The following is a 22292-nucleotide window of genomic DNA, read 5'->3' as shown; positions in this document are numbered from 1 at the left end:
TGAAATGCTGGAAGCTACTGTTTAAAGGAGATAACAAACCACATGTTTTCACTCCCCTAAACAAGTTTGTTCGACTCATCTGTACCAGATGTGATTGATCACATGTGGGCGGGAGGTTCACAGGCAGGAAATACATCAGGATGTGTGCTTGCCCCTGATTGGACCTGATGGGAAACACTTAAGTCACTGCAAGACTTGATTCAGGGCCATTTTTTTGTTTTCTGGGAAAGCAGAGATGGACTTGGCCAGAGCCCATCTAACTGGCCAGTTAGATTAAAGCTTGCTTCAAATTTGGCTTTAAACTGTGGTAGTGATCCTATTCTTGATTGGTGGGATTAACACCACCCATCCAACTCACCAAATGCAAAGAACAGCAACAAATCCAAAATCAAAATGGAAATCAATCATCTTCTTGTGTCCTGGAAACACCCTCAAATTATAATACCACAATGACACTTGGCTTTATAAAACATCTTTACTTAAAAACAAGGCCTCTTTGGGTCTGTCAACATCATTATACACGTCACACATAAATATACCTAACAGTTACAACATAAAACATGACTGGCGAGTGCTTGGCAATGTTTTACTAGAAATAAATATTTAAGTCACAGGTACTCTCTGCTGATATTAAATTCCATCAAACAAAGAGGTTGTTGGGTAGACTTAAGGAGATTTATTAGGCCTTTATGAGGGTAAGAAAGTGAGGCCTAAGCAGGGGAGTGGGGGCACACGCCTTTAATCCTAGCACTCAGGAAACAGAGGCAGGTTCAAGACCAGCCTGGTCTGCATAATGAGTTCCAGGACAGCCAGGGCTACACAGAGAAACCCTGTCTCAAAACAACAAAACAAAAATGAAAAGAGAGACCTGAGGAGTCATATCCTAGCTTAAGGCAGACCCAGCACACAGCTTGAACATGCAAGGTTATTTAACACAGTGAGTTTTATATACATAAACTCTTCTCTGTGCTGCTATCTGAATTTCACATAATTTAAAATATGAAGGCACACATGAAAACTCTATGCAAACAGTTAAATCTCAGCTTTAAATATGAAACATAAGTATGCTTCATACAGTTTTCTCTAGGAAAGTCCTTCTTGTACGGGGTTTGATAGTGTTCACATTGTGCAGCGATCTCCTAGGGAGTAGCCAGACATGAAGAACATCTCTGATATGCCGCTGGGAGACCTGTGAGTGACATGGTCTCAATAATACATGTTCTTATCCCACCAGCCTGTGGAGGAAGAGAAGGATAAGTCAGAGATAGCCTGTGGGAGGTGGTGCCCAAGCATCAGCAATCGTATTTCTGGACTTGGGGTTTACTTCATCGACCAGGTGCTTGCCTTGCACAGCTGGTCTCATTTCCAGCTCAGCAAAAGAAAAACTAAATTCATTTATCTTATTACTCACTTCCAGGGTAGAGCCTGATGAAGAGTTTCCGCATCTCATCGTACACCCAAATCAAAATGGCATGTGGTACGGCCACAAACCAATACTGAGCCCTGGAAACAAAAGGAGGAACATGAGCCCTGGCTTGTCCAAAGAAATAGCCCAGACTCTGGTCAATAGTGGAGGCAGGGGCAAGGACTTTCTCTTAAATTTCCCTGCCCCACTAGAAATAGCAAATATACTACATCACACAACACAGGCCTGCCAAGCTCCCTACTTAACCCCAGATGGGACTGCTAAAAGCAGCATTGGCCTTTGAGGAAACCTGTTAGAGGAAATTGGTGATGTTCCAGTTAGTCCTAGAAAATGCCTTTGGGAAATAGGAAGATCAATGGATGGGTATCCATAGCCTGGGTCCATTTAATCTCTTTGAGAAGATTGGAAGAAGAGCCGGTGGGACCCCTTGTGTTTATTCAGGTTGTGATAGCTCAGAGTAGAGGCTGGCTTTCTGTGTAGCACACTGCAGGTCAACTCACCTGAGCATGGTAAAACTCAGGGCTGTTACACTTCCAAGACCATAGGAGAGGATCAGTGCCACAATGATCTGGGAGGCAATCCCCACCCAGATGACTTTATTTCTGGAAAACACATAGAAGCAAACATGAGGAATTTCCATGTGTCTGTGGCCATGCACCCAGCAGACCATGCTACAGGCCAAGTTGACACCTCATGTATCACAGGTGTGGGCTGTTAGAGGGTCCTGAGACTCTGTAGACCCTTGTTATCCCCACGTGACAGGCTCATTACCCCGAGGTCAGGCATGGAGGTACCTGAAGAGTCCTTGCTGGAAGATGGAATTCCTCCGGGTTTTCCTGATGATTAGATCAGCAATTTGTTGGACCATGATGGCCACGAAGAAAGCTGTATAGCCTGTATATTCTAGGTATTTTCTCTGATACCTTGTCTGCCAAGAGGTAGAGATAGATGAGACCATGAGACCTCCCTGGAGGAAAACTGAAATCTGACCCTCTTTCTCCACTTCACCCAGATTAAGTGTAGACTCTCTCCTTGTGTTCAGAGAGAAATTCTCTTTGCATAGATGGCAAGGGGAAGACACTAACTTATATCGTCCCCTTGTGGGGGTTGGATTGGTTATACTTCTATACCAACTGCTGAACTAATGCCAAAAGTGAGTTTGAGAGACGAGGCTTCCCAAAAGCCAAATCACGGTCACTATGGGTCACTGAGTAGCATCAAGACGGTTCAGGGAAGTGGAAGTTCTACAGCAGGATGGGTGAGCAGTGAGAAGATAGAAGGACCAGTTGAAGAACTCTCAACTCACCCATTCCTGCCCATAGCTGTCTTCTAAGTCGTTTATATCATCTGTTTCCCATGCTACCCTCAGGTTGATGAGAGAGGTGGGCCAAAAGCCCTGCTGTGCATAGACGGTAAAATACACGAGGAAAGCTCCCAGGGCTTGCATGAGACCTGAGAGAGCCAAAGAGAGAGCCTGATGTGAGTGCTGGATGGGGCCCAGAGAGCCGACCCCACCCCTGTCTAGGACTGGGGTGCGTTATTTGGAAGGGCTCTTGGATAATGAGGCATGGGCAGGGGGATGACCAGCAATGGCACTCCCTCCTCATACCAATGTGCAGGTAAGAGTAGATAGCGAGCTGCCTGTTCACCAGTCTGTCCTTCTTCTTGTGGCGAGGCTTCCTATTCATAATGTCACTTTCAGCTTTCTCATAGGCCAAGGCAATGGAGGGAATCTAGGGAAGGAAAGACCCCATGAAATCAAACCCTGGAAGGAGAGTGATAGTAAGCAAGGGTGGGCCAGAGGTGGGAGTAAACGGGTGGTGGAGATGGAGGACGGGGGTGCATCCAGGGTGCAGAACACAAAGGGCGCATTGTCTATATGGGATTTACAAGCCTCCCCACCCCCCCCCCCCCAGTTTTAAAAATCAGGCTGTTTGTTGGGTTGAGGTTGTGGTCAGTGGCACCACGGTGCTTACTAGAAGCACAAGTGAGGCCCTGGGTTGAAAAAAAAAAAAAAAAAGAAGTCAATCTGCTTTTTAAAATCCCCATGGTTCCTGGCAATTCTAATAGAGCTCATTATAATATAAAATGCCATTCTTCCCCTTTGCATGCATCTAGATCACAAAACAATGTGACAGAACAGTGCTGCTGTCACAGGTCCTACCACTAAGAAATCCCTATCCCCACATCTACTTCCCAATTCGGGACGTACGGGCTAGGCTAGAGAATTTGTATTTCAAAACTGGCCCACACTGGAGAATCAGTACAGGATGAGAAAATGAGCAAACATAGAAGGGATTGAAATACTGGAATATGGATACATTCTGTTTAAGAAGGGTATCTCAGTTCCCCCCTCAAAGATAAAAATCTTTTATTTTCCTCATAAAGCAGGGATCAGACCTAGGTGCTATACAAAAGTCAGAAACGAGGCCATGGTCAGGGCTGCTTTTGTACTGTGACTTCTGCTTGCTCTCTGTTGCTTTCTTTTCCTCCTTGGCCTGGGTAAGCCAGGCTTTTATATGGGGACTTTCATGGACCTTTGTTTAAATGGATACAGGCTGGAAAAGGGGGAGTCTTAAATGAGTGACTGTTGGAAATAACAACAAAACCCTGAAAATGTCAGACAAACACACACAAAATATCCCTGCATGAGCCCCAACCAAACAACAGCAAAAGCCAAGCCCATTATTTCATTGTGTGTTTAGTGAGGCTCTTCCGGTTCACAGTTCTCTAACTTCTTATGGGGTGACTGTGGGCTATCACCTTAAGGTACTACCTCTTCCCCAGAGCATTATTGTGTGATTGTTTCTCCAAACCATAGGAGTTGAAACTGATGATGGCATATTCTTTGGGAGAGCCAAAACCATGTTTTTTAAAGGAAAAAAAAAATCAAGCCCACCAAACTATATTCCCAGCACTGATTCTTATCTTAAAAAATATTATTCTGGAGTGAAATGATTTTCATTTCCAAACACTTGACAGATATCTCTAGTCCACTGCTGGGAAGCATGGTCTGTGGACCAGCAGAATAAGTGTCACCTGGGAGCTCATTAAAGATGGAGAAATGGCCCCATGGTACAGATATGAGAAGCATTGACTTTGTCCATCATATGACTCTTGGAGGCAATAGGTATGACCTTTCTATCCCTGTGGTTATTATCAGATCTTTTAGTACCACTTACAATGTCTGTGCCCAAGTCGATGAATAGGATAGTAATGGTGCCAATAGGCAGGGGGAGCCCAGCAACGATGTAGATCAAAAAGGGACAGAGCTCAGCAATGTTCTTGGTCAGGGTGTAGGCAATGGTCTTCTTCAGGTTGTCAAAGATCAGACGACCTAGGGAAGATGTGTCTCTTTATAAGATTTGCTTCTAGTCCCCTGGGAAACCTGGCTATCAGGAAGACAGCCTGAAACCCCACTCACCTTCCTCCACCCCTGTGACTATAGATGCAAAGTTGTCATCCAGCAAGACCATGTCTGCTGCATTTTTAGCAGCGTCAGAACCTGCTATCCCCATAGCAATCCCGATGTCTGCCTTCTTGAGGGCTGGAGAGTCATTCACTCCATCTCCTGTCACAGCCACAACTGCATCCTGTGGGGACCCAGTGAGAAAACAGGAGTGAGGTAGGGGAAGGGACCAGGGGTCCACCAGGAAGCCTTCCCCTACCCCTCTTGTCTTGAGGCTGGAGAACTCCCAGAGCCAAAACAAAGAAGCCAAAATGGGAAGGAAAGATAAAGATGGCCAATCTTAGAAGCCAGGATAAGAAGCTCTGACACAGACACATGCAAATGAAGAAATTAAAAGAAGAATTCCAGTGCATATTCCCAAACAAAAAGAGGTGTTCTGTAGAGTCAGGCTTACATATTGATGGGTTCTGAACATACAGACTTCAACCACCCAAATTTAGGAAAATTTTGGAAAACAAAACAAAACTGACTATGGTAGCATATGCTTATACTTGTAGTACATGAAAGGTTGAGGAAGGTTGTGAGTTTGAGGCCAGCCTAGGATACACAGGGAAACCTTGACTCAATAAACAAAAGCAGAGAGAGAGAGAGAGAGAGAGAGAGAGAGAGAGAGAGAGAAACTATTGAAAAAAGAAAATTGCCTCTATAGTGAACATGCACAGACTTTCTTGACATTATTTCTCCCAAACAATATGGACTATCAGGTAGGTGTTTATGCAGCATTGATATTATATTAGGTATTATGAATCATCTGGAAATGATTTAAAATACATGGGATATGAGAACTTTCTGTACAAATATTAGTTAATTATATAAATGCAACTTGAGCAATGGTGTGTTTTCTATTTGTAGGAGTTCCAGGTACTACTTCCTCATAGCTACCAAAGAATGACCATTTCTTATGTCTCATTTCCTTTGTTATATATATTTCCATTTAGAAAATCTCTATCTACACCCTACCACAGTGGTAAGTGCTTGACTGACTTTTCCACCAAGAGAGCCCATGTTCTTGTGATAAAAAAGTCAGAGACTGGACATCAGTCCTTCCCATATCTGCTCCACATTTCCCAGTGGATAGCCAGGTCTTTGCAGTCACCTGGGAGCTGCTGTTGACCCACCTGCCTCTGACAGCCCTCCACGATGATCAGCTTCTGCTGGGGCGATGTCCGAGCAAATACGATTTCTTGGTAGTTGATTAAAAGCTCATCTAGTTGTTCTGGGGTCATGTCCTTCAGTTCCATGCCAGTCACCACAGCGGCTTTAGCTTCTCTGGAAAGGCCAGAAGAAACCGGGTGAAGCCAAAGGTCAGTTCTTGTGTTGAAACCCAGTTCTGTACATGGTTTCTGTTCCAAGGTATTAATTAGGTGAGGCTAAAACAGGAGATCATTTCCTGTTGTCCTCTGACAATGGGAATAAAATGTCAACTAGCCCTTTCCTTCTAGAAATGGGTGAGAAATTGTGCTTCCTGGGGCAATACTTTCTACACAGGAAGAGTAGAAAACTGGCTGTTTGGGATGAGTGCAGAGCTCAGAGATTAAAAAGCTTGCTGAAATAGTCACTAAACCCTGAGTCTGATCACCAGCACCACAAAACAAACACACAAACCCTGTTCTGGTTCTTAGACTCCCATATGCTGATACACATAGGTAAGACGCCTCTTTGTTGTTTTGGGTTTACAGAAGCCCACTGTGTGCAGTGTGCTATGTTGGGAGAATAGTTGACAGTCTTTGAGCACAACCATTACCCACTGACTATAGAAATAAGACTCTTGGGCAGTGGTTCTCAACCTTCCTAATGCTGCAGCCCTTTAATACAGTTCCTCATGTTGTGGTGACCCCCCCCCCAACCATAAAATTATTTTGTTGCCACTTCATAACTGTAATTTTGCTACTGTTATGAGTCATAGTGTAAATACCTGTGTTTTCCTGTGGTCTTAGGTGGCCTTCATGAAAGGCTTGGTCAAGCCCCAAAGGGGTTATGACCCCCAGGTTGAGGACTGTTGCTCTGGGAACTCTTGATTATGCAGATATGAATGGACTACTCTTCTGGTGAGCTCTTCAGGCACATACTGTTATTCCCTGAGCAGACCCTAGCATCACTTGCTTGGTTTGTCAATGAGGCCAAGTGCAGCCTTCAAGGTCAAATGTGGCTAGCAAGGTCAAGTACAGCTTGAGCTGTTGAACTTCACATCTTCTTGGGTTCTCCCCTCCCACCGACTGTAGTCCTTGGCTTCCAAGACACTAATACTTCCACTACCTTAAGGTCTATACATGTCTCCTTTTCCAGGAATGGGCATTTCTCACTTGAACCTCCCTTGGGTAATACTTCACATTTTAGCCTTCAAATCTCAGCTTAAATACTGTAGGCACAAAATGTTGCATGCCTTATTCTTTATGTCTTATAAGTTTTCAATTTTTCACATTTGTTTTTCCTGTTGATACCAAATACCGGAATTCTAACTCTTGGTTCAAGGTCTTTCCAATTGCTAGTCTAAACTATCATGAGTATGTGGGCAGCACAAATTGGACTCGACATTAAAGGACAAGAAGTTGAAAGAGGATGTATGGTGGATCTGGGAGGAGTTAGGGGAGGAGCGGGGGAGCAAATATGTTCAAAATACTTTGTATGCATGTATAAAATTCTCCAAGAATTAATAAAACTGTATCTTTAAGAAGTATATCGAGGCAAGCTAAGAAGGAAACAGATTTCCTTCCTTCTTATAGCTGCCTCAATGTGTGATTATGTAGGTGTCCATGGAGTCAGAGCTGACGAAGCAGATAAATTAAAAATATTGACAAAAAGTGTGCACTTGTGCTGGGGATGTGGTGTGGCCTCGTAATAGAGCACTAGTCTAGGTTTGACAAAGTAAACGAAATAAATAAATAATCCATTTCACTCCTGGTCCGTGTGGTGACTGGCATGAAAATGCCATCTTATTATTGACCATTCTAAACAAATAAACAAGCCCCATCCCTGTTTTTGCAGAGGGCTGTTGATTTATACAAAGGAGTGATGGCAAGTCTCGGGTTTCAGGCAATTGTTGCTGTGCCCAGAGGCTGTCACTGGTGTACCCTACCTGGTAATTCTTTATTTCCTGGCAGCTATGTGTTCCTAACAGGCTTGAGTGCCCGGGTAATCCAGGTCATTGTCCTTTCCTTTCTCCCTGGATGCATGAATGAAGATCCAACTGTGATATTCTATTTCACCCACATTCTGAAGTCCTTGATTCACTTTGTCATTCAAAGCCTAGGCAGCTCCTTCCCTGTGTGTCTCTTCATTAAACCATTCTCCACACCCTTTGGCTAGATGGAAAGTTTCCCACTGGCAGGGACAGTGTCTATTCCAGTGTCTGGCATAAAGCCTGGTCTATAGCTTGAAGGCAACAACTAGCTATTAAAAGAATGAATAGATAAGTGAATAAGTGAATGGATGGATGGAAAACAGACATGATTGGGAGAACAAAGCTTTTATTCTACTTGATAAGTAGAACTACACATTATGAAGTCAATTGAATATGCAAATAAATGCTGAAGATGCTCATTGTCAGGGGTTGGTATGCATGAAACCAGGATTCTCAACCTCCTTAAATCCACAACTGGGTGAGTAGCAAGTAATTTCATCTGCTCTTTGTTTTTCTCTTCTAAACTGGGCATGAAGTTTCCAGATATGCTGTCCTGTGCTGTACAATGTTTTCAATTAATGATACAGGACCCATAAGATCATCTTGCCTAGTGATGCTAGTGATGCTATTCTTTTTTTTTTTTTAAGATTTATTTATTTTTTATGTATACAGTGTTCTGCTTGTATGTATGCCTGCAGGCCAGAAGGCATCAGATCTCATTATAGATGGTTGTGAGCCACCATGTGGTTGCTGGGAATTGGACTCAGGACCTCTGGAAGAGCAGTCAGTGCTCTTAACCTCTGAGCCATCTCTCCAGCCCCTTTAAAATTTGTGTGTGTGTGTGTGTGTGTGTGTGTGTGTGTGTGTGTGTGTGTGTGTTTATCCTGGATCTTACTCTGTAGGCCAGGCTAGCCTTGAACTCACAGAGATCCACCTGGCTCTGCCTCCCAAGTGTGCACCACCACTATTCAAATACTCTTCTTTTTTAAAATTTATTTAACTTTATTTTATGTGCATTGGTGTGAATGTATCAGATCCCCTGGAACTGGAGTTACAGACAGTTGTAAGCTGTGGGTGCTGGGAATTGAACCAGGGTCCTCTAGAAGAATAGCCAGTGCTCTTAACCGCTGAGCCATCTCTCCAGCCCTCCTATCTTACTTTCTCTAGACATACTCTTGGATATTCACCAACAATAAAATTACCTTTTATATAAGGCATAGCCTATTGTGAAGCTACACCCAACTTTACTTCATTGCATTCTGAAATACCAGATAAGGGTATCAACGCAGTGCTTGGCATGAACCGGTTACTCAATAAAATTTTCAGTGAACAAATGAATGTAGACTATAAATCAAGCCAACATAGCTCTACCCTGAGAGAGTGTTAGTCAAAAGGGTAATTTGTTCCCACTAGCAAAACTCTTTAACGTCAACAGGCCCTCATGGGTAAGAACTTGACCTTCTGCTCCATTGGTTCTTGGTTACCTTTTGTCGACTTGCTCCACAGCAATACCTCGGCGTTTTGCAATGTCTTCCACTGTCTCATTGTTGGCGGATATGATTCCTACGCTTTTGGCAATGGCTTTGGCTGTGATAGGATGATCACCTGTAACCATAATAACCTAGGACACAGACCGCAGAAACTTGTGAGGAATGGCTTTGCTGGCTAAATTGGGATTGTGGGTCAATATTTACTAAGATACTGCCTGCTCTCAAAGGACCTAGAGAGAGCTGTGGTTTTGTTCATGGGCAATTCTGCATCTCAGACACCACTGCTTCTGAGGGATGCAGTAGTCCTGTGTGGACCCCCCTTCTGCCTAGACTTCTTATACACCCCTGCTGCTAGAGGAAGCCTTCCTTCCCCTTTGTTATAATTTCCTTCGTAAAAGGGCCTATAGGTGTTTCCTAGAGACAGTCCTGTGCTGCTAACACAGTAATAAAATTCACATTTAACTGCCATAGCATGAAGACAAATGGATTATGGAAATAAAGTACTAAAACCCTTTATTATCTATCATAGTCTAGGACAATATAACATGCAATTCACCACACCAGTAAGTTCTGCTCACTGTAGGTACTGTGTTGGTTCACCCCACACTGACATTGCCTTGCTTTTTGGGGACAGTTATCAAAATCTTAACGGGGTGAAGGAAGAGGTCTAAATTTGGAATTACGATGTCCACTTGAAGAGAACTAAAGACTGCCGATCTCCTATGACAATTTTTCTCAGGAAGGAATATAACATATAGAGAGGAAAATAACACTGACCTTGATCCCTGCACTCCGACATTTGGTGACTGCATCTGGGACAGTGGACCGAGGGGGATCGATCATGGACAGAAGCCCCACAAAGCAGAGGTTGGAAGTGGGAAAGTTTATGTTGTCTACATCAAATGGGTAGGTTTGGGGAAACTCATCTGCTGGCAGGTAGAGGTGACAGAAACCTGAAAGTGGCAAGCACTTTGGAGTTAGTGAAAGCAGAATAAAGTATGACAGAGGATGAAGAGCTGAAGGGTTGTTGTGTGGCTTGTGGTAGAGTTCATGCTTAGCATGTGTGAGGAACTAGGTCTGATCGCAAAGCAGGAAGAAGATGACACGAGGATACACACTCAGTCCTTTACTATTTTACCAATATCTAGGACATACCAACAATTGTTTAATCCCTTCAATTCCATCATGTATGGCTTTTTGTTTTGTTTTGTTTTTTGTTTTTGTTTTTTGAGACAGGGTCTCTTTGTGTAGTTTTGGTGCCTGTCCTGGATCTCACTCTGTAGACCAGGCTGGCCTCGAACTCACAGAGATCCGCCTGGCTCTGCCTCCCAAGTGCTAGGATTAAAGGCGTGTGCCACTATTGCCCTGCCATAATGCATATTTTAAAAGAAAGACATGCTTCATCCAATTCCACCCAAAAGTTATGTCCTGAGTGCTTGTCAGGTGTTCCATGCTATGGTCTAGAGATTAACAACCAAGATAAGTACAGCGGGACATGCCTTACTTCTGAAGATGTCTCTGTTTAGTGGTAAGAACTAGCAGCAGGAGACATGAAACATGGCATGGACATAGAGCAGCACTTCAGCCACCAAGAGAGGCAGATCAGAACATGGGTGCTTTCCAGGGAAAGAAGGCTGAAGCAAGGAAACCATTTCAGGAGAATAAGCAAGCACATGGAAAGGACTAACTCTGGGTCTTTGGGGAATGGTAGAAAATTCAGTCCTAACTAAGATTAGTCCAAGAGTCCTTTTCTCTGAGCTATCAATCTCTGGGGCTGAGGTCAAAGGCATTCCTGTGTCTGATGGAACTCCCAGATCATGTGACTTCTGTCAGGTTTTACACCAAATCATCATTACCATGGCTCACTGCTTCCCACATTTCAGTAAGCAGGTCAAGGGGTCAAACAGGCGGTTCCTAGAGTGACTTAGTCAGATGGGGGCCAATCTTTTGCTGAAAAGATTGCTTGGTGCTGTGGGTTATGCAGGGTATGTATAAATCATTAGCATCTCATCTATGCATTTTATCTGCTGTACAAACTCAAATATCCTGTAGAAACACACATTCCACAGATTCCCAGTCAAGTGGCAAGCACTCTCATGGCATTTAACGAACCTTATCCTCAACGGTGGCTGTGAGTTCACGGTTTTGTGGTTCTGAATAGGTACCATTCAGTCAACCCATGATTCTGCCTCATCACACCAACTCAATGCTCAATGGTGGGATGTCTAAAGTTCCTTCCACCTCTAATATTCCCTGTCTAGGTTCCTTAGTCACCTTTTCCCTACTCGTAACATGAGGTAAGTAGTCATTTTCAAGTCACCATTCCCTTCTCATCACATGACCTTCATACTCCCACCACCTTGCTTATATCAAATACCTCCCCTTCTCTTGTTTTGTGAAACGAGAGCCTTCACCTCTTAATGAGCGCAGGGTCTCTCCTCTCACTGCCTCCAGGAAGGATGATCCTTAACCAACCCTGGCTGTTACTGTGACCAGCTCACTCCCCCTAACTGAGACAAAACACCAGCTCTTTGGCACAGATTTAAGGACTCTACATCATGGCCTCAATTTATCTCCTGATTCTGTTTCCTGCACCTGCTCCGTCTCATCCACCCTGCAGCACTGCATGGACCACTTGCTCCAGTGTATGCGTAACTCTCATCCCTCTCTTCTTCCTCTTAACCTTTGTGGTCCTCTCATGTAGACACTTTCTTCCTTCCATTCCAATACTGCAAATCAAGTCCCAATTTAAAATGTGACTTCTCTAAAGTCCCTGACTGTGTCTGGAATGCAGCCTGTCCTCCCCAGTGTGATCATACCACAATCCCTTACATGTTTCTCTCTTGTGTATGTATTTTTCTTTTTTTTTTTTTCAGTGCTGGGGATTGAACCCAGGACCTCACACATGTTAGGCACACTCTAGCCTCTCATATTCTGTTTATGGTCCATATGAAGCCATGGCTACTCTGCTGGCTAATGGCACTTCTTCATGACTCTCGAGATGAACACAGCTATTCTATGATACTCACCCAGCACACGCTCGCCCAGGCCTCCCAGCTCCATGTAGGCTGTGTGGAAGGCATCGGCAGAGCTCTTGTCCAGTGGCTGCTCCTGGCCGTTGATCATGATGGTGCTGCACTTCTCTAATATTCTCTCGGGAGCCCCTTTCATCACCATGAGGAAGCGTTTGTCATTAGGATCCTCTGTCTCATGTATGGAGAGCTGGGAGGGCATGGTTGGGCAGGTTAGATAGACATCTTTACCATGGGTAATTAGCAACAGGACAGGAGAGGGAAACATTAATTTGTCCTCAGAGAGTAAAAGAAGAGGAAGAACCATGGCACCCCCAAGCATGGCCTGTCCTTTGGCATTTGTAAATGATAAAAAGATAACGTCTAGATTTGGGTGACCAGAGGGGCATGCTGAGCTGGAACCCACAATAGGTGCATCTTGTATTTCTAACAGACACTGGCCCTTTAAGGTGCTTTGAGGAGGCCAGATGCACCACTCAGGCTCAACAACCTCTGGACAGAGGTATTGTGAGAGTCCTTGTCTTGCCTCTCCTTCCCAATGGCGAGCAGCCATCTTTTGTATGTGCACATGTATGTATATGTCTGGGTGCACATGTGTGTTCAGGTGTACATATCTATGTGTGTTTGGCATTCATACATGAATGCATGTTTGTATGTGTGTGTGTGTGTGTGTGGGAGATATGTAGAAGCTAGAGGACAATTTGGGTGTTACTCCCAGGTGCCATCCACCTTGTTTTTCAAGGGTCGCTGTTGGCTTGGAGTTCACTCATTGGCCAGGTGGTTGGCCAGTAAATTCCAGAGATTTGTTTGTCTCTGCCTCCTTGATGCAGCTTTTGCACATGAGTTCTGTTGATCAGACTCAGGTCCTTATATTTGCCAGGCAAGCGCCTTGCTGAGTGAGACATCTCCCCAGCCATAAGCAGCCACTTGGAGATGCTGAGCTGCCAAAGCCAGTGGGAATTCCTGTGCCTCTCTGTCTCAGGATGAATCTAGTTTTACTATCTGGTCATAAGGGAAAACGGTGGAAATTTGAAGAAGACACTACTACAAGCAGTCTTTAGGAGCCAGCGATGCAGCAGAGTTCACAATTTTAACACAAATATTCTTGATCCAGCAACTCTGCTTCTAGAATCATCTTGTTAATATAATCATCCCAATAAAATATATATAGATCATCACATATAATGATCAAATGGCTAAATCTGCACATTATGCAGGCACCACCCAGAGACAGATGGACAGACAGACAGACACACATACACACAAATGCGTGCATGCACACACACACACACACACACACACACACACACACCTACCTCAGCACTCAAAATATATATAATTTGTGTGTGTGTGTGTGTGTGTGTGTGTGTGTGTGTGTGTATAGTGTTGGAAATTAAACTCAGAACTTTGTAAATGTAAGACAAGTACTCTACCTTTGAATCAGATGCTCAAGGACAGTAAACTTTTGAAATATTTTTTGCAGAAAATAAGATATAAAGAAAATTGCCACCACTTTGGGATTAACTGTTGATTCGAAATCAGTAGTTGATAGATTCTGAGTTATCAGAAATGAATATGATTTAAAAAAATAGAAGATAGGTTTGTCAGTTTCCTTTTTTTTTTTTTTTTTTTTTTTTTTTAGTGACTAAGAAAAGACATAAAATCAACCAATTAACCAAAGAAAACTCAACCGAACCCAACCTAACTCAAACCAAAAAGGTTCCGGTTGATTGCCATCATCACCTTCCTTTTTGGAACAGTAGGGCAGAGCTTGTCCAACAGGTGTGAGACAACGCCCCCCCCCCCCAATGGTTCAATCCCCAGCACCACAAAGAGAAGCTCTAGAGTCAGGTGTGGTGGTACTAACCATGCTTACACAATGATGACATCACCTAGCATGACCCCACTTTATTATTCACACCCCTCACTCTCAGCATGGGATTCTGGAGAAAATCCCTCCTGCAGCAGGACACTGTGCAGACAACCTGTTGGTCTGAATTGAAGAGGATGGATATGATTAATTACTAGCTATTGATGTAGTGATTCAAGGCAACTAAGCAATGATGGCCATGTTCTTCCTGAGCAGTGGGTGGAAAGGAGGTCCCTAGCAATGGCATACGGAGTGGGAATAAAACACTAAATAAAAAACAAAAACCAAAAACATTTGGCTGGTCCTCAGAAGGACTTGTCTTTTTCTAGGGCAGTCTCAGGCAAGCTGTCTTCATGTGGCATGCTTGGCATTTCTGCATCTGTGCAGTAGACTCTATGTAGATTCTAGCAACTGTCAAAACTGGTAGGTCCACTTAGACTCTGTGAGACTGTGATCTCAACATATTCTAAAGGTTCTAGTCCTATCCTATAAATTTGGATTCACTGGTCCTACCCCATAGCTCAGTTACAAGGAATAAATTAGATAAAGTAAATAAAATGTCTCATTTATATAGTTGGTTCTCATATCCTTAGGAGATTGGCTCTAGGGCCCAAGAATATTAAAAACTAAGATGTTGCTCATACACATTATATTACAGGATGTAGTGTTTACAAGAGACCTAGGCACATTTTCCCATAATCCTTAAAGGACCTCTAGATGACTTACACTCCTAATATGATATCAGTACTATGTTATATACCGAGTTCTGTATACATAGTATACAGTTCTCTCTCTCTCTGAACATGCATGTAGGACACATGGACTGTTCTTCTTAGGAACGGCAGACCCTAAGAAGCTATTTGCCTTTTTCTCCCCACTTCAGGAATGGCAAGGTTGGCTTTATGTCTTTTCTTGGTCGTTAAAAGAAGAAGAGGAGGAGGAGGAAGGAGGAAGAGGAAAGAGGAGGAGGAAGGAGGGAGAGGAGGAGGACGATGACAACGATGACAAGGACGAGGACAAGGACAAGGACGAGGACGACCACAATGGCAGCACTGGCGAACCTGACCTGAGCTGCCCAGATGCCCATGCCCATACTTCCCACCCCTCCAAGGTCTTTTGAGCCCAGGTATGGTCTGGCATACAGATTAACAAATGGATGAGTATACTATGAGTTTGCTCTAGTGACAAATATTACCAGTTGTGAGGGAAAACTCACCTGAAATTTGTTGGTGGAATTAAAAGGAATTTCGGCTACTTTGTGATTTCTTTTTCTAATTTCCATCACATCACCCAAAACAACCTCTGAGAATTTTAGAAGAGCAGTTTCTGAGGCATCTCCAACCACAATTCTCTGGGAATCAAAAGAGATAAATGTTTACAGCACATCAGCTAGTTCTTCTGAGACGGTTTCTGATGAACCAACCTGCCTTTAGCACCCCAACCAACACGGGCTGACTAAGCTTATCACCAGGTGTAGAGACTCTCAGTGACCGAGCCAGGACCATGGTAAGAACACAGACCAATGGTGCCATCTACAGGCACTAGGGAGGTTTGAGCTGGGGGAGCTCTGTTGGGGGGAATGGGGGCTTTCTGAGCTATGGCCTAGGTGAATAGGTCAGAAAAAAAAAAAAAAGCCTTCTAGAAAGCAGATTGCTGGGAGCGGAAGTACAGGTGTTATGGTAAGATATGGAGGTTCCTGAAAAGCAGTCTGTGGTCAAGATTCAAGCAGCAGAAAACAGGGATTCTCTCTCTCTCTCTCTCTCTCTCTCTCTCTCTCTCTCTCTCACACACACACACACACACACACACACACACACACACACACACACACACCCTGAGCCAAGCTTGGTGAAGGTTAAATCAGTCAGCGTTTAAGGAAACTTGAGAGCAAATGAAAAAGATGGACGGGAAGGATAAAAGCAGGGAGGCCAGGGAGGGGCGGCTCAGCAATTTAGATGCAAGGAACTGATGAGGACAGAATCGTGACGGTGTGTGTGTGTGTCAAACCAAGAATGGGAGGACCTGGTGGCTCACTAGACTAGAAGAAAATCAAGATAATTTCCCAGACCTTTGGCCCAAAGACAAGTAGAGTGACCCTGTCAACAGAAACGTTTTGACAGCCTGTTGACTGGAGTCAGGCTGGGCACAGGAGGACAGGGACAAGGACAGGCTGCTGAGAGGCCACCAGGGGGAAATTCCCAGGGGGACACAGTCAGCTGCAGGGGAGAAGAGGAAGAGAGGAAGAGGAGGGAGGGAGGAGGAAGGGGAGGGATTAAGGAGTGTCTTTTTCATTCAGTGTTCCAGAACTACTTAACATTCATATTCTAGTCAAGAGGAGAATGTGCTATGTAAGATCAGACTCTTTATTTCCATCCAATTGAATTTTATGCTTCAGCAAATAGCATTTATGTATTGAGGAACTTGGATTATGTCCACCTCTGTCTTCTAGGAGTGAGATGGAATTTGGATTTCTGCAAAGCATCCTTGTCATTTCTCAGTGATTGATGGAGTGGAGAAGACCTTTTGCTCATCTCAGAAGTCAGATTTGCTCTTCCCAGAGCAAAGTCTACACAGTTGGAGAGGCTAGATCAAATAGCCGAGTAGAACACAGAGTGACCTCATGTGCCTGTGACATAAGGCCAAGAGTGGCAGTGGCTTACCTTCATGATGGGGACGCTCTCCTGACCCGGCCTGAACTCTGCTCGGTTACACAGTGTTATTATCTTGGACAAAGAAGCCCAGGTTCCAGAGCTTTGGTCAAAGGCTTGTTCTTGAACACAGAAAGAACAGTGGTTAATGTGGGTGCTGGGCCTGCCATGCCTGAGTCACACACTCACTTAAGAACAGAGACTCAGCCAGCCCTCTTGCTTGATCTTTGTCCTTGGGCTAGAATGCTCCACAGAACTCACTTGTCTGGTTTTCGCTTGTATCGGCCACAAAGATCTGATTGTCAAACCACAGATGAGCCACAGTCATCCGGTTCTGGGTGAGGGTCCCGGTCTTGTCTGAACAGATGATGGAGGTGGAGCCCAGGGTCTCCACCGCCTCCAGGTTCTTCACCAGGCAGTTCTTCTTAGCCATCCGTTTCGCTGTCAGTGACAGGGTGACCTGGCAAGAGGAGGAGAAAGACACTTTGGGGGCAATCATTTTGAACTCAGTTACCTGGGACTGACTGTTAGGAGAGAGCTACGATATGGTTAGGCTAGGGGTGGTATGACAGCTATAAGAAGTCTGCATTAGTGAGTTGAAATCCACCTGAAGTCCTATTAACCACAATCTTAAAAAAAAGATTAAATACAGGACACTTTCCTTGTCTGTCTAGTTTTTGAAGAAAATGCTCAGGAAGTCCTCAGGCAGCAAAGGTAGGCTGTGTAGCTATGGCTGAAACTCACCGAACTCAAAAGAGTGCTCTAAACCGCTGGGATGTGGTCAACTGTTTGCCTAGCATTTATGAGGTGCTGGTTCAATCTTCAGAACCACAAAACAGAACAAAAAACCAGGGAGTGAGACCTGGGACTCAGAACCACTCTTCTCCTGTCTTTGGCCTGCATAGCACTCTGCCACTGCTCATGTAGTTAAATAACTAGCCTATGAACCCCTTTCCCTACTCCATGGGTCTCCACAGCAGGCTGGGGAGGAGGGAGCTTTTGTCTGAGGATTGAATTAGATGGACCTGGGTAAAAGAGAAGGAGAGCCATGGCTAAGTTCAAGGTTAGGTGGGGAAGGAGTTAACTCCATAATCAAAAGGGGTGGAGAAAGGGAATTTTAGGAAATAAATCAGAGGAATGCATTGCCTCCAGAAATTCTATAAATGAGGGTTAAAAGTTTATCTTCTCTAGATACTAAGGGGGTGAAACAACCCATGTAAATTAAGCTAGACCTCCTGAAAATTTAAAGTCTCAAGGACAATGCGCCCGGATGTTAGCAACATCACAATTCTTTTTTATCAACCACTCTATGCATCGGTCTATTCAGAATGTCCCGTGGTAGTCTCGGGTGGGATGGGAAGAGGTGTGGTTCTGCAGCCACAGTGGTTGGTGGCCGAGAGTGTGGGGGTGCAGGCTACCTAACAGCACACACTCACAGTGACAGTGGCCAGGAGGCCTTCAGGTACATTGGCCACAATGATGCTAATGAGGAAGATGATGGCATCAAGGACGTAGTACTTCATGCACACCGCGATGATGAAGAAAATGATGCCGATGGAGACGGCCACCCCTGCCACAATATGGACAAAGTGCTCAATCTCTATGGCAATGGGTGTTTTCTCACTTCCAACACCTGAAGCCAAGGAGGCTATGCGACCAATGATGGTGTGGTCACCCGTGTTGATGACAATGCCAGTCGCCGTGCCTACAAGGAAAGAGGAGATTTGACTCCAGGCTTCCTGTTGTCTCTGGTGGCCAGCACAGTGTGCCAGTGCCTGACAACTCAAAAGCTAACATTGGTTCTCTGGTCCCCTCCATTCTGAACTTCTTTTGGGAAAGCTTTACACCAAGGGGCTGGAGAGACACAAACTTCAGGCCCAGGAGGGAGAGCTGACACATAGGCGAGGCATGCACCCTTGAGAGCCAGCTGGCCTTACCTTCCAAGCACGTTGTGGAATAGAAGCCTATGTTCTTTGTTTCCAAGGGGTTTTCGTGGGTAAACTCAGTTGAACGAGCCTGGGGCTCAGATTCCCCAGTGAGAGAGGAATTATCTACCTGAAAGAAAGTTCAAAAGTAGATCTCATCCATTTCTCTGCCATGGGGCGATCCCTGTGTCTTTCTTAGAGTCCCATTTTCTAGGTAGCCTCCCTGCAGTTGTGTAGCAGTCTAGCCATCTTTGTTTTACATCTAGTACCCTACTATGAGTGAGTACATACCATGTTTGTCTTTCTGAGTCTGGGTTACCTCACTCAGGATGATTTTTTTCTAGATCCATCCATTTGCCTGCAAACCTCATGCTGTCATTGTTTTTCTCTGCTGAGTAGTACTCCATTGTGTATATGTACCATATTTTCTTTATCCATTCTTCAGTTGAAGGGCATCTTTAACCCCACTTTTTCCTTACTAGGGAGAGAGTGCCTGCTATCCCTCAGCAGGCTCCTCCAGGAAGGTGCTCCTGGATACTCACTTTGCACCCTTGGGAAGACACCAGTCTGATGTCTGCGGGAATCTGGTCCCCTCCTTTAATCTCCACAACATCCCCAACCACCAGCTGCTCCGCAGGAATGATCTTCTTTTCTGAATCTCGGATGACAAGAGCTTGCTGTGGAAGAAAGCCATGGCAGACACCTAAGCCTCTGGGGAGCACACGGACCTTGCCATTGTCTGCACCTACAAAACTCCAGAGTGGGGGGCCTCGGGACCCCCAGTTGGTGGTGAGCTTAAAATTGAAGGCTGCTTTACATGGGCTATCAAGATCCTGAGAACTACTTCGTCTTGAGGTCTGTACTTGGAACCAGAAGTCTACCATTGCCTGGCAGATATGACCAAGGAGATGATGGTGGGGCTCTCTGTCTGGATGGCCAGACAAGTGACATCCAGCCAAAGAGCTGGACTCCTGCTGAGATGGAGAACTTGTTTTTATTTTCTATTTTATGTTTATTGGTGTTTTGCCATGGGTGTCAGGTCCCCTGGAACTGGAGTTACAGACAGTTGTGAGCTGCTGCTGAGGATTGAACCTGGGTCCTCTGGAAGAGCAGTCAGTGCTCTTAACCACTGATCCATCTCTCCAGCCCCTGAGATGGGGGAACTTTAATGAGGGAGTGCCCTGCTTCTTTTGGGTGCTGCAAGAGGCATCTCTTGTATCCAGAATCTCCCCTTCTAGCTGTTGGTTCCTTCATTTGGAGCCAAGGAGGCTTCCTAGCTATAGATACAAGGATTCCTGGGAGAAGAAAGAGGCACTTGGTCCCCAGGAACATTAGGGCAAAAAAAAAAAAAAAGTCACAAATAGAGTAGACTGGATGGATCTCCTTGACTGCCAGTAAGGAATATTCTAGAACCATTTGAGTGGCTGTCCAAAATGGCTCAGAACACATTGTGCAATGACTAATGTTCTGTCCTGCTTTTTCCCCTAGACCCAGCATTTTCTCTGATCTCACGTTAGACCTCCCAACCACCTCAACCGTGTGAGGAACTATGATTCAGAGACACAAGGTAATTTGCCCAAGATATGCCAGACAGCAAGGAATGGGGCCAGAGCTGCCTCATTACCCAGAACTCAGGAAGAGATCAGAGCTGGGTGGCTCCTACTCACCTGGGGGATCATCTTACTAAAGCTGGCCATGATGTTGGTGCTTTTGGCTTCTTGGTAATAAGCAAAAATCCCCGTTAAAATAACGACCAGGATAAGTATGGCGCCCAAGTAAACCTGGGTGGGGAGGAGAAGCAGCAGTTAGGGGGTAGTGACCTCAACAACCCCTAATCTGAAAGTCTAGTCTGACTACCAATGTGACACCAAAGTGGAAAATTCCTGCCTGATCTCCTGTGACTAGTCACAGATACAGAGATGCTAAAAGGACTGCCAAGAATTATGTTCAGGTAAAGAAGGTGAGGTATATATGAAGGGAACAAATCTTGTGCTAACATCAAGATACCTTGTTTCATATGGACGCACATTCAAACCCCCACCCCAATATGAAATCTAGAACATTTCTTGTCACTCATGTTCTTTGGCAATCAGTCACTTTTTGCTTCTGTGCCCAGCCTGGGGACCATGGATGAGCCCTCCAAAGATGTGCCGATAGGTATTTAACATCAATGCCAGCTATGGTATTTAACATCCATGACCTCACACAGCACCTAGCTTTTGGCAGCTGGTTTCTTTCTCTTAGAAAACTGGTATGGGCCAGTTCAACTCTGTGGTGTGAGCAGGTATAGCTGCCCTCCATGGGAAAAGGAGAGAGATTAGCTTTGAGGAAAGAGAGTTCCAAAAATAGCTCATGGTGATTCCCCGCCCCTGCCCCATTACAAACTAGATGTTCTATCTGTACTCTAAAATTCATGCTTATATCATCAGAAAATGAAATATCACTTGTTTCACAGCTGGAAGAATTCCTGATTTCCCCCTATTCATCATTGCCTGATGGTTGGTGAAACCCTAGCATTAGCCTGGCACTGTGCCCACCGATAGCCTGCCCCACTTAATAACTGCTTCCCCTTGTAACCAAGTGAGACCGGGATGGCTGCTTACACTGTCTAGGGATGCAGAATTGTTGACATACTGGATCACATATGCGATCCAGCACAAGATAGCACCTATCCACAAAAGGATGGAGAAGCCCCCCACCATCTGCTTGAGGAACTTGATGATCTCTGGAGTCTGCTTGGGAGGGGTGAGGGCATTGGGCCCGTCCCGAGCCAGGAGCTCTGCAGCTTTGATACTGGAGAGACCCTGAAAAAGCCAAGAAAAACACACATAGAAACAATTAGTCTTCATGTTTCTGCAGGGTGTGCCCAACACTGCCCAAGGCCTTGTTCTCCCACTTATTTTTTTCTTTTTTTTTTGTTTTCGTTTTTGTTTTTGTTTTTCAAGACAGGGTTTCTCTATGTAGCTTTGCGCCTTTTCCTGGAACTTACTTGGTAGTCCAGGCTGGCCTCGAACTCACAGAGATCCGCCTGGCTCTGCCTCCCCAGTTGCTGTGACTAAAGGCGTGCGCCGCCGCCACCACCACCACCCGGCCTACCTTTTTGTTTCTTTAGACAAAGATTACTTTTGTTTTTATTACTGGGGTACCACGTGATAGTCAATATGTGTACATTACAAAATGTTTAAATCAGGTTAAACATCTGTCTCCAATAAACATTTCTTATTTTGGATGGTATGCCGGGGTTTGCACCCAGAGCTAGGAAAGTCTTCTTAGCTATATCGCCAACCCTCTTCTTACTTTTTATTGCCACT

At 44.8% G+C, this 22292-nt stretch overlaps 1 protein-coding gene across 1 annotated transcript; it reads right to left on the bottom strand.

Moving 5' to 3' along the window:
- Positions 1–1180: 1180 nt before the first annotated feature.
- On the bottom strand, positions 1181–21698 carry Atp12a (ATPase H+/K+ transporting non-gastric alpha2 subunit). The gene is made up of 20 exons (XM_036199576.1): positions 21585–21698; positions 20649–20762; positions 19524–19658; positions 18994–19111; positions 18493–18761; positions 17318–17516; positions 17069–17178; positions 15625–15759; positions 12536–12728; positions 10284–10459; positions 9501–9637; positions 6014–6164; positions 4851–5019; positions 4609–4763; positions 3036–3159; positions 2733–2878; positions 2221–2354; positions 1927–2028; positions 1412–1503; positions 1181–1235 (listed from the first exon to the last, which is right to left on the bottom strand). The coding sequence occupies exons 1-20, from the start codon at positions 21681–21683 to the stop codon at positions 1207–1209; spliced, it is 2787 nt and encodes a 928-aa protein (XP_036055469.1). The 5' UTR covers positions 21684–21698; the 3' UTR covers positions 1181–1206.
- Positions 21699–22292: the final 594 nt, after the last annotated feature.

The sequence above is a fragment of the Onychomys torridus genome, chromosome 9 (genome assembly GCF_903995425.1).
Source record: "Onychomys torridus chromosome 9, mOncTor1.1, whole genome shotgun sequence".
Taxonomy (NCBI): Eukaryota; Metazoa; Chordata; class Mammalia; order Rodentia; family Cricetidae; genus Onychomys; species Onychomys torridus.
The sequence above is the reverse complement of the archived record's forward strand: the minus strand, read 5'-3'. Positions and strand labels throughout refer to the sequence as shown.